General features: G+C 37.5%; 1 protein-coding gene across 7 annotated transcripts in view; it reads right to left on the reverse strand.

The window, feature by feature from the left end:
* FHOD3 (formin homology 2 domain containing 3) overlaps nt 1–12,277 on the reverse strand; it is a 717,939-nt gene that overhangs the window by 210,240 nt on the left and 495,422 nt on the right. For all 7 annotated transcript variants that reach the window (XM_020985701.2, XM_020985700.2, XM_020985699.2 and 4 more), the window contains exons 9-10: nt 6,939–7,082; nt 1,409–1,647 (exon numbers count right to left, since the gene is read on the reverse strand). In XM_020985701.2, the coding sequence (XP_020841360.1) occupies nt 1,409–1,647; nt 6,939–7,082 (383 nt within the window). The remainder of the gene's footprint in view (nt 1–1,408; nt 1,648–6,938; nt 7,083–12,277) is intronic.

Consider the following 12,277-nt stretch of genomic DNA (forward strand, 5'->3'; position numbering starts at 1 on the left):
AAAAATGTACAAACAGGAAAGGCACCAAAATTAGTAGAGGCTGGGAAAGGCTTCTTGAATTTTAGTTGGGATTTTTAAAAATGAAGGAGGTAGAAATGAAGGAGGAGATCATTCCAGGCATGGGCGGACAGCAAGAGAAAGTTCTCAAAGCTGAGAGATGAGCATCTAGACAGACAGACAGACAGACAGATGATAGACAGACAGGAAGATAAATGATAGATGGATAGATCAGTAGAGTGGAAACTAATTAGCACCTGAGCTGTAACTTCTAGCTTTAGAAAGTTTACTTGCCCATGGTCACCCAGAAGGCAGGAGGACAAGAACCTAAGGTTTTCTGACTCCAAGTTCAAACCTTTATCTACTATGCCAAAATGACTCAAAATGCCTGGGTGCATATACATATATATAAATGCATATACATATTATATATCTTTTCTAAGCAAACATAATTACTTTAAAAATACATTCTGGAGATAGTGCATAGGGTACTTCAGGTCCCCATATAAGACCTAGCTATTTATCTCCTCAGTATTTTATTAACTTCAAAGCCACATCACCCCTTGGTGAAGTGAGAAAAATGTTTTTTAAAAAAATTTAATCTGCAAAGCTGGGTACCAGACAGTGTAATATTATAATTAATTCTCAGATGCACACCCAGCCCCCCTCCCACACACCACACACAGCCACACTCCTTGACACACACAAAAGCTGTATCTCATGAAATACAGCCTGATCCAGCCATCTAGTCTTAACTGTATCACATAACAACACTCACTGAGTGTGCCACTGCTTTTCTGAACCACCTGTAGTTTCTAAAACATCTACTCTAACTTCACTTCCCTGCCCTACTCCCTTCAATATCTGTAATCTCTCACAGACTTGTGGAGTTTTCTACCTCTAACCAATAGAAAGTATTAGGGAAAATTTTATGTTCTCCCTCATGATTTATTAAGCTGAAGTCACCAGAGACTTTAGACTTTCACAAGGCCTCTTCCAAAGTGTATGAACATTGTAGTTCATGGCCTATTATTAACTTGAAGACCAGAAGTACCAACTCTATCCCATCTCACAAAAGTGCTACATATTCCAACATGCATAATGGAAAAATTCATTATAGACAAAATCATGAACACTTCAGGCTGGTGAGGTGAAGGCTTTTACATCCCACACCAGAGTGAGCATTCTTGCCGGCCCTGGATAGCTTCACAGAGAGGTCCTGCTCTCAGTTTAGATAGAGATCTATATGAGAGAGGAGGCAGAAACTCCTGAGCTGGAACCAGAGTCAGAAAGGGTATGAGACCAACTAGTGGGGATATGGGTGAGGCATGCTGATCTCTGCCCCCTCTCCCTCTGGCCATCAGAGGGCTATGTTTTGAGGAAAAGCAAAACTTTAGGTAAATGGGCTTACTTTTCACTGAGATCTCCAACGGGATGGCTTTGGCTGAGCTTGAAGCTAGGAGCTGGCTGGTTACAGGGACTAGTAGGAGCTGATAAAGTGCTTTTAACATTCTGCACTGAGTGCCTCCGGCTCCTTCTTCGATTTAATCCCCGGTGTTCACTTGAACCCAAACTAGCTCTTCGCCGGTCTTTCCGTCCATTGGGAGGAGGTTCAGCATTCTCATCACCATCCTCATGCCTCAGTGTCATCTGAAAAAAAAAAGGGAAAAGCATCAATTCAAAATCTCTGTTTATACTAATTCGACAGGGAGTATGGAATAGGACAGTAGTAGCAAATACATGGTGAATGCAGCCCTACAACACCCCTGCATGCATCCAGAGGCAGATTAAAATGTAATTTGGAAATATCTAACAATATAAATAAAAATACATCAGAACACAGATAATGTTAATACGTTTCAACATGCATTCTGCAGGAATCCTTCTTGTATTGTTTAATGACCCTGTTTCTATTTGAAGGTGATACCATTGACACATGGGTCAATTTTTCTTTGTTTTTGTTTTTAGTGTTCTATTAGAAGTACGTATTTATTAATATTTCTAGCAATGGTAAGGAACATTATCAGTAAGCAAGGATTCCCCTAAATCAGCCAAGAATTATAACTTTAAAAAATGTAGGGGTTTACATACCTGATGAAGGGAATGCTAGAGATTTCTAAGCAATTATCATTACATATCTTATATTTAAAGTCATAAATCAAGAACAAAGTGTTTATTTAGCAGAAAGGAAAAATAATTCAAAGATATATCTGTAGTGTTGTCATATCAGTAACTTATCAGTAACATATAACATCAGGGACCGCAGGATAAAATCAAGAAATTTCTATTACAGTGATCTAAACAACTCTAAATTATAAGAACAGGAGGCTTTTGTATCTGTAATATTACTAAAGTATTCTAGTATATTATAATTAATCGGCAAGTAAGCAATCAATCTTGATGTTGCCATTACTGGCCTAAGCCAGAGACCTAGTTTATTCAGCTATATACCATTAATATCTTTTAATTCTACTTTACCAGTAAGTTTTTAATAATCTGTTTCTCCAACTATTCTCTTTGACCAATAGCCATAATAAGGACCTCAGCCTTACTCCTCTACTCACTGCCTTCCCCTTCTCACATCTGTGATGCTATTCTTAAGATGACACTTACATTGTGGCTGACAAGTTGATTGTCTTTTTTAAAAGCTTTATTTAGTATTTTATTTTTTCCTCAGTTACACGCAAAAACAATTTTTAACATTTGTTTTTAAAACTTTGAGTTCCAAATGAAAAAGCAGCAATCTTACAGTTAGGAGAATCAGGTTTGAATCTTGACTCTGGTATTTAAAACATTTGAGTCTGAGTTTCCTTACATATAAAATGGGAATAATAATACTTGCCTGCCTCACAGGGGTCTTGTGAGGAGAGGACTTTGTAAAAGTTAAAAGTTTATGTTTATTATCATTATCATTATTATTATTAAGCTTTCTTATTGGCCCTAAATATTTTTATATTGGTTTTAGAACATATCTAATATCAAAGTTTTCCCTCATAGTCTAAAGCAGTAAGTTTATAATTATCAAATACTTCAATAGGGAACATTCTATGCAGCCTGATAACTAGGACATTTTTGTCAAAAAATATCATCCTCTGCATAACTTTCTTAAAATTTGCCTCATCTAGGTTCTCATTTTCTCTGTCAACAGCCTTTAATCAATCTGTACCCCTGGCTCACTATTTTTTAAGCTCTTCATCTATCTTCATATAAAGCAGATTGAGGTACCCATAAATTCTTTATCACAAAGGACTAGATTTAAGATGAACTGAAGAAAATGAACCAAAAAAACAGAACTAAGATCTTAATTTTCATCATTCCCAATAGTATTAGTGGCATGGAAACTGCAGAAATATAAAAAGTAATTCCCATTCCCAAAGCGAAATAGATACATTTTCTCTGACCTTGAGACCATGGGCCTGGTCACCATGTATAGCACTTATCCTCGAAAATGCCAGAATGAAGAAGTAAACGCAAAGGTCCACATTTTCTCACCTTCTTCTCTAACTTTAACACTGTCTGCCTCACAGATCACCAGACACTAGAAAATGAACTCCCCATTGTCTAAAGAATTGAAACCTTTTCCCTTCCCCATTCAGGCACCTGGCAGAGTAATGTGCTGTGGGATCTGGGGCAAATTAATAAACCTTTATATGCCCCAGGCAACTCCTAAAGACTTACTGAGGCCATATTCGAACTCAGGTCTTCCTGACTCCTGGCCCAGAGCTCTCTCCAGTGTGTCAGCTAGCTATAATGAAGTTGAGATGAGAAGTGAAGGACTATGGGAAAGCAAGAGACTGGCTTCTGCCTAAGTGCATATCTCTTCCTGTTTCTCCTTTTCCCACATAGGTGGGCAGGGCTTTGCAAAATGGAAGGAGCTCGCACATTAGTAGTTCCCCATGAGGATAAAATCTCAGATCCTGTGGGTATGAGAAATCATAAATTAATAATCCAGATTGATTCCTCAGATATTCTAAGTCAGTTTCATAGTCTTCTAAATATTAAATTATCTAAGAATCCATCAGTTGATATAATAATTTCAGTATATACACATTAGGCTTGCTAATGAAATTTAAGATTGCTTCTATAAGGGAATCTGAATTGGAAAAACTACTTCCCCACTTTTCATAATACCAGAAACAATTCCTTAAACTAAAGAGGAAAATACCCAGGCAAACCCACCACAACTCAGTTAATTTTGAATGGTAACTCCTGGGATAAGCCCATCTTAAGTTCCACTTATATCTCTAACTGCCTATTAGAACAGTTAGATAATAGGAACAAAACGTTAAGACAGAATACGAACATCCACAATTTTAAAAAATTAATGCCCTGAGGTATAAATTATTGCTAGCATTCCATTTACATTGTCTTAAAAGAGACATTTCTTCATTAACTACCTACTAGTAGTTGGTAGATAGGCTGAAACAAGTCTGGAAAATAAGACTGCGGAAACAAAGAACTGACCATCTTTTATTTTGGCTTGATAAAGGCTTCCAGAAAGCCAAAACAAACAAAGAACAAAAAACCTAACAGAAACAAACCCTGGCAAAGTTATCAAGATATTGTCATAAATGAAGTCAACCAAAGACTTGTTAGACTTAGATTATTTTATATATTTCTCTTCCCAAAGAAATTTGGATTCTAATAGACACTCATGGTAGATTTTGGACTTGGGGATCAGGGGCAATAATGAATACAGTCTGAGATCAGTGTGGGGATTGGAAGTTTTGATAAGAGGCAAAGTAGGAGAAAGAGAGGCAAAGGGAGAAATAGGAAGAGACATGTATTTACATAGAAGCCAGATTCTTACTTTCCCAGCCTTCACTACTCATCTCAGTCTTAGCCCTTTATGCATTGTAGCGAGCTGGCCAAGTCCATAGATGCTAGGATTGGAGTCACGAAGAGAAGAATTCAAATCTGGCATTGGGTACTTACTCACTGTGTGATCTTAGGCAAATCACTCAATCTCTGTTTGCCTCAGTTTCCTTAACTGTAAAAGGAGGATAATAAAAGCACCTACCTCACAAGGTTGTTGCAAGGATCAAATGAAATAACATTTGTAAAGCACTTAACACAATGCCTGGCATATAGTAGGCACCTGATAAATGCTAAGTATTATTATTTGTATTATTCTCCCTGCACATCTTTATTTTGAGTACCAATCCGAAATTTTTCCCTACTTGTGGAAATTTCTAGAATTACACTATTTCTTCCATGCTCTGTCCACTTATAAAGCACCTTCTCTTTTGAAAAAAAAAATGGAAGTTTAGTGAGCTATGAACAGTATATTTCTACCAATATCTGGGAAAGAGTTTGTCCTGACTAGGGCTGGGAGCACTTGCTCACCTTGGGGAGGTCTATCCCTACAGACTCCCTACTTTCTCGGATTCTATAAACTTCCAATGTCTTCAAATAGGTTTTTTTTTTCCCCGCCACTCCAACCTGGAATACTAAGAGAAAATATCCATTGTATAGCCTTTTCTTACCATCAACCCACATCTTATAATGCCCTTAAATTTAACAATTCAACAAATTGTTAAATGGAGAAGGGTGGTTAGGTGGTGCAATGGTTAGAGTGCTGGGCCTGGAGTCAGGAAGTCTTGAGTTCAAATCATGTCTCAGACACTTACTAGCTGTGTGACCCTGGACAAGTCATTTAACCCTGTTTGCCTCAGTTCCTTCATCTGTAAAATGAGCTGAAGAAGGAAATGGCAAACCATTCTAGTATCTTTGCCAAGAAAACCCCAAATAGGGTCACAAAGAGTCAGACATGACTAAAATGATTGGACAGCAACAACAATTAACAACAGTGACTTTGATAATACATATTTTCAAGATAAAGCATATTTTTTTCTTTCTTTTCTTTTTTTTTTGCTTTTTTTTTTTTTTGGTGAGGCAATTGGGATTAAGTGACTTGCCCAGGGTCACACAGCTAGTGAGTGTCTAGTGTCTGAAGCTGGATTTGAACTCAGGTCCTCCTGACTCCAAGGCTGGAGCTCTATCCACTGTGCCACGTTGTTGCCCCTGATAAAGCATATTTTCAAGAAATATCACGAGAAAGACATTTTCATGCATTTTATGTTGCAATCAAATTGGACTATTAGCTCTTGCTCAAACTCAACACTCCATCTCCTGCTTCCATTCATTTGCATCAGCTGCCCCCCCCTTTCTTAGAACATAACTCCTTCTTAATCTATGTCTTCAGAATCCTTATCTTTCTGCAAGGCTCCTTGTAAGTGGTAATAGCTCCTCTACGTAGTCTTCCTTGATCCCATTAGTTGTTAATATGCTCTCCTTTCTTGAATAATTTTGTATTTATCCATGTACAAGTTGTATCTCCCTAAGATGATGCAAACTCTTCAGGGGATGGAGTTGTTTTGTCTTTGTATCCCTAGCACCTAAAACAGTAGCTAGCACATAGTAGATACTTAATAAAAAATAACTATAATACAAAGTAAGTAAATAATAAATATAATACAATCTGATATACAATAAAATATGGAATATATTATACAATATACAATTATGCTATACAATAGCCATTACATATAAAATAATATAATATAATTATTATAATAAAATTTAAAAAACCTAAACTGAATACAATACAGATATGGCAGTGGGAAAAACACATTTGAAGAAAGTTTAATAAGAGGTCTGAGTAAGCTAGATTATCCCAAGAGCACTAAGATGAAACAATGAAAAATGGAACAGATCTGTGAAGATACTTGTAGCAAATGATTCTATCACTGGCAATAACTCAAAATTTTAAACCATGAATGTAAAAAATTTTTCAAATGTAATTGGGAAATATTTAATGAAATAAATAAAAATATATTTAAAAAAAGAAAATAGGAGAGATGGCCAAGTTTTCCCTAAATTCCGTTTTCTTTCTAATCTTTAAAGTGAGCACATGGTTAACCAAGGGCAGGTTAGGTTACCTCATAGATGTTAAATTGTTCCACCAAGTCCAAGTCTGTGCCTTTCTTGTTCAAATGTCTCTGAGAAACAGCTTCAATGCCAAGCTCCTCCAGACAATCCACCACATCATAGAAAGCATCTTGATCTGGCAATCCTGATAGAGTCTGAGGAGAGAAAAAAACAATCACAGTTTTAAAAGATTTCAACAATCTGTCCAGCAAGGCTGATTTGGCAACAAGATTTCCCAACAAGTTTTTTTTTTAAACAGTCACTGATCCCAGTCAAAACAAAGTGAACATCACCACCAAAACAGAGCAGATAGGGCAAAAAAAACATGAACTCATTTGAGCAAACTTCTTTTAAAATGTATAAAAACCAGGTTTAGGCAATAAACCCTCTGAATTATTTTTTCTTTTTTGGCTAAACGATAAACATTCTTCTTTGATTAAAATTCAACAGAGGCTTCTCTGATCTATACAACTTAGAATGTGAAAATAAAAAAAAATTAGACCAGTGACAAAAAAAGAAATACAGCTAATAACTTACATTCCTTCACTGAATCATTTGACTATCTACCTAGTATAAGCAATCATATATAAGTGTAACCTTACTGAAACTCAATTTCCTCAATGTCCTTGGGTTGTTTTGAGATTTCAAGGTTATTTGTAAATCTTAAAGTGCTATATTGTAAGTTATTGCTGGTATTAATATAAATAATATTAAGGACAACTGATTACATTGTTCTAACTATAAATTTCTATAAGGGGAAATAGAATTTTCCAAGTAAAGGATGCGACAACTACTGAATACTGAGTACTACCATGTGAAAAACCTTATGTTAATATCAAAGTTGAGTAAGACATTAGTGCCCACCCTGAAGGAGCTTATCAATTTTTCATGGACCTCTGCCTTTTCTACCTGTTAAAGACATATTGATAATGTGAAAATATGTTTAATAGGAAAGTATATGTAGAACCTATATTAGATTGCACACCATCTTGGGGAGGGAAGAAAGGAGGGAGGGGGAGAAAATTTAAAACTCAAAAGCTTACGGAAGTGAATGTGAAAACTAAAAATAAATTAATATTTAAAAAAAGAGATATTGAATAAATACCTAAATAAGGAAAGTCCCCCATGCCACTCTCAATTCCATACCAGTTCTTTAAAATCAGAACCTAATATCTAGAAGGGACCTCAGAGGGCATTTAATTCATTCCCATCATTTTACAATTGAGGACCATGAATCCAAGAGATGTGATGTGACTTACTTCATATCATACATCTGGTTAGAGGCAGAGTAGGAATAGAACACATCTCTTGACTTACAGTTAAAGATTATTTTCTTCGCTTATCCTGCCTATAAACTTTCCTATGCTCTGTATATATTAATGTAGACTGAAAAGAGCAATATTTTTCCAAGAACATTTCACAGCCAGCTGTTCAGTGGATCCATTGCTCACATTATACATTAGGAAGATGATGACAGATTTCAATATAACCTTCTCTAACACAGATTTTTGGGTTCTATATTAGAAGAGGATTTCTCTACTTACAACCCAGATTCTACTTTTCCTTTTTCTATATTGCTCAGGAAAGACACAATAATATCAAAAAAGAACATAACAGACAAGCAGGACTGCTTTGGAAACTGTAGGTTCAATTTATTTTATATTTTAAAATAAAAGCAAGTGATACACAATAGAAATCTGTAGTTTCATGGACAATCCTCTTTTTCTGTTCTGCCATGTATATGGAAACACCTGTTTTATTTGTTGTATGTTAAAATCAGAATAAAAATAAACAAGATTTTTATTTAAAAGTGAATCAAAGGCAAAGAGCATGAGATGAATTAGAAACACTATCAGGTTCTATCAGGTTCTATCTGGTTTTAGTTTCACATTTGCATTCTGGAATAAACACATACATTCTCGCATATAAAAATGGCAAGGCAGTAGCCTTAAATTACAAAATCCTAGAAAATATATCCTTGATCACAATGCTGAGTACTGGTTTTTGTTATTCAGTTGCGTTTGATGTCATGACCCCATTTGGGGTTTTCTTGGCAAAGATACCAGAGTGGCTTGCCATTTCCTTTTCTAGCTCATTTTGCAGATAAGGAAATGGAAGAAATAGGGTGGAAGTGACTTGCCCAGGGTCACACAGCTACCAAGTGTCTGAGGCCAGATTTAAACTCAGGAAGATGAGTCTTCCTGACTCCAGGCCCAGCCCTCTATCCACTGTACTCTATCTACTACACAACCTCACCTCGTCTTTTGAACAAAAAAAGCACAAGGAACAAAATTGCTAGGACTGAAGCAAACATTTTGGCCCGAGCAAGTCAACATTGCTAAGATATTTTAATGAACGCTTTAAACAAGGTCCCCTTTCAAGTCCCAGCTAAAATTCCTGCTTCTCCAAGAAGTTTTCCAAATCCCCCTTAATGCTAGTGCCTTCCCTCTGTTGATAATCTCCAAATTATCCTAGCTACAGCTTGTTTATTTGTACCCTGATCTCCCTGCCATTACACCTGGTCATCTTTGTACACCTGGAGAGCAAGGGCTGCCTCCCCCACCCTTGTCTGTAGCACCCCTAGCACTCAGTGCGGGGCTTGTCTCATTGGTCAATACATGTTTATTGACTGACTGACATCGATCTACTTCAATAATATCGTATCATCACAACATTTTAATTGTTATTAGCATCCATGTGGTGTGTCCCACTGGACAGGCAGTAATTTAGTTTGCTACCTATAAGATTTCTGGACAGGGTTGGTCTTATATATAGGCAGAGTAGGAAACTACTAACTGTTTTGACTGGAGAGGCACCAAAAGGCTCACTCACCCCAGATCAACTTCTTGAATGCAAGGGTCCAGAGGCTAGAGGGTTAATTCTCCCCTAAACGCATCCTTCTGCCCCTTCCTCTCCCACAAAATCTTAACTTTTGGGTGCTTTTCATATTGCATGCCATAAGACACTGCATTTACCACTGTGCTACAAGTTTGTATTTTAATTTTATGTCATTTGCCCAGCTGCCAGTCCCTTTTTCCTGAATTTGGTTTCTGCTAAGAAACTCAGATCTGCCTTCTGTCCTCTCAAAGTTTCCAGCCTCTGAAGTTTCCGCTGTTACTTTCAGGTGGCAGATGCCAGTTCCTGTGGAAGACTTCATTCTGCTAAGCAGAATGGTATCCTTCTCCACAAACTACTTCTTTCCATTTTGTCTTTATCCCCTGGTCCCAAAAAGAATCCTCTATCTCTTTCCTCTTCTGGCAAATATAGTGACCTTGGCTTAAGAACTGGTAAACTTCTGAGAGAAAAGGCATGAGTCCCTTCCCCCAGAGGGAACAATCTGTTCTCACAGGGGACAGGGTGGAGAGAGGTAGAACCTGCCCTGACCCTCCCACAGCCCTCCACTACTCGCTCTATTCCTTTCCTCCTCCCTCTCCTCACTGGCCCCTGGGTTCTTCTCCCATTCCCTCGTCACTCTCCCGGCCCCCCAGCCAGCCCTGGCCCCCTCTTCTTTGTACTTGAAAGCCACAGTGCTGATGCCTTTCTTTCCTGCCAATGAGACTGAGAAAGGTAACAACACAATTTACAACTTGGGGTGCAGTACTGGAAACCCCCCATCCCTTTTTCAAAAATGCACGCGCGCAGACACACACACACACACACACACACGGGAAAAAAAATGGCACGAAACCCCTCAATGACTTTGGGGGGGAAAAAAAGAACTTGACGTAGAAAAACCAAATAGAAAGCAGCAGGAAAAAACAATATGCTCAACGAAACACACAATAATACAAATAATGATGATGATGATAACAATAATAACTGACATTTATACAGTACGGTAAGATCTATAAAGCACTTTATCTAAATTATCTCATCTGAAGTCTCACAGCAACCCTGGGAAGGGTTTACTTCACGTACAGGGTGTTCTAAAAGTGTTAGTTAGTATGGTTTTAAGTTATTTAAGCTGCCAAGTTATGAAAGCTTAAAACCACACTAAGACTTCTGGGATATCCTGCATTATCATCCCCATAATTCAGATGAGGAAACGGGCTGAGAGAGGTTGTGACTCACCAATTATCACATAGCTAGTAAGTGTCAGAGGTAGCATGAAGGACTTTCTATAAGCAAGTCAGATAATAAGAATATAAAAATGAATAAAAGAACCCAGTCCCTGTTTTCAAGAAGCTTCCAATCTAATAGGTATGATAACACATAGGTAAATAAATAATACAAGGTGTTAAGAGCATCCAGACAAATTGCTATAAAAATGTGGGGAAGAGAAATCTTTTTTCAGCTTAAGTGTAAGGGAAGACTTCTTGGGGAAGATGACTTTTGAAGGAAGAGAAAGATTTGTAGCAGGAGGAGATGAAAAGGGAGTGTGTTCCAGGTACGAAGATTGTCTGCACAAATACACAGAGGCAGTAGGGGGCAGAACCAGATCAGACCAACAATTCAGTTCAACTGGAACACTGAATGTCTGAAGGGAATCTTAGTCAACTAAGACTGAAAGAGCAGGTTGGGGGCAGATTTTGGAGGGTTTATTGTGTAGGATAAACAATTTGCATTTTACCCTTTAGGCAAAGGGAACACACTAAATATTTTTGAGCATGTAAGCAACATAACCAATGTTATGCACTAATAAAATTATTTTAGCAATTGTATGGAGGATAGACCAGATAGGTGAGACACTGGGGCAGAACGACACATCAGGAGGCTATTATTTTAATCTAGATGAGGGGTAAGAAGAGACTAAATGGGGAAGGGGGCTTGGAATGGTGAGGTGGAGCCAAGCACACATGGATACATATCTTCATGTGCATATACAGCTTGTGAATGTCATCCTTTGAAGCATGATTTCTCCACCATTGTGACCCAATAGGATAAAGTATTATAAGGACTGCATCAGTACCATCTTAGGTTTCCTTATTTCCTTTCATAGAGGTTAGGTTCCATCAAAGGAGAAGAAAATAGAAAGAGGTATTATAGTCTAGCAGTGCAGCTGATGGATAGATAGCTATGTGGAGCCATATATCATTACTACTACTACCACTAGTACTACTACTACCACCACCACTACTGATAGCATTTATACAGCACTTTAAGGTTTGTAAAACACTTTACATATGTTAACTCATTTGATCCTCACAACAACCCTGTGAGGCAGATACTGTTTTCATTTCCATTTTACAGATGAGGAAACTGAGGCAGGGAAAGGTTAAGTGACTTGCCCAGGGCCACCAAACTAGAGAGTATCTGAAGCAAGACTTGAACTCAGTTCCTCCTTGCTACAAGTCCTATGCTCTATCCATTATACCACCTAACTGCCTCTATTATTTTCTGTGCTATGGTT

Source organism: Phascolarctos cinereus, unplaced genomic scaffold, assembly GCF_003287225.1.
Source record: "Phascolarctos cinereus isolate Bilbo 61053 unplaced genomic scaffold, phaCin_HiC Scaffold_4;HRSCAF=312, whole genome shotgun sequence".
Classification (NCBI taxonomy): Eukaryota; Metazoa; Chordata; class Mammalia; order Diprotodontia; family Phascolarctidae; genus Phascolarctos; species Phascolarctos cinereus.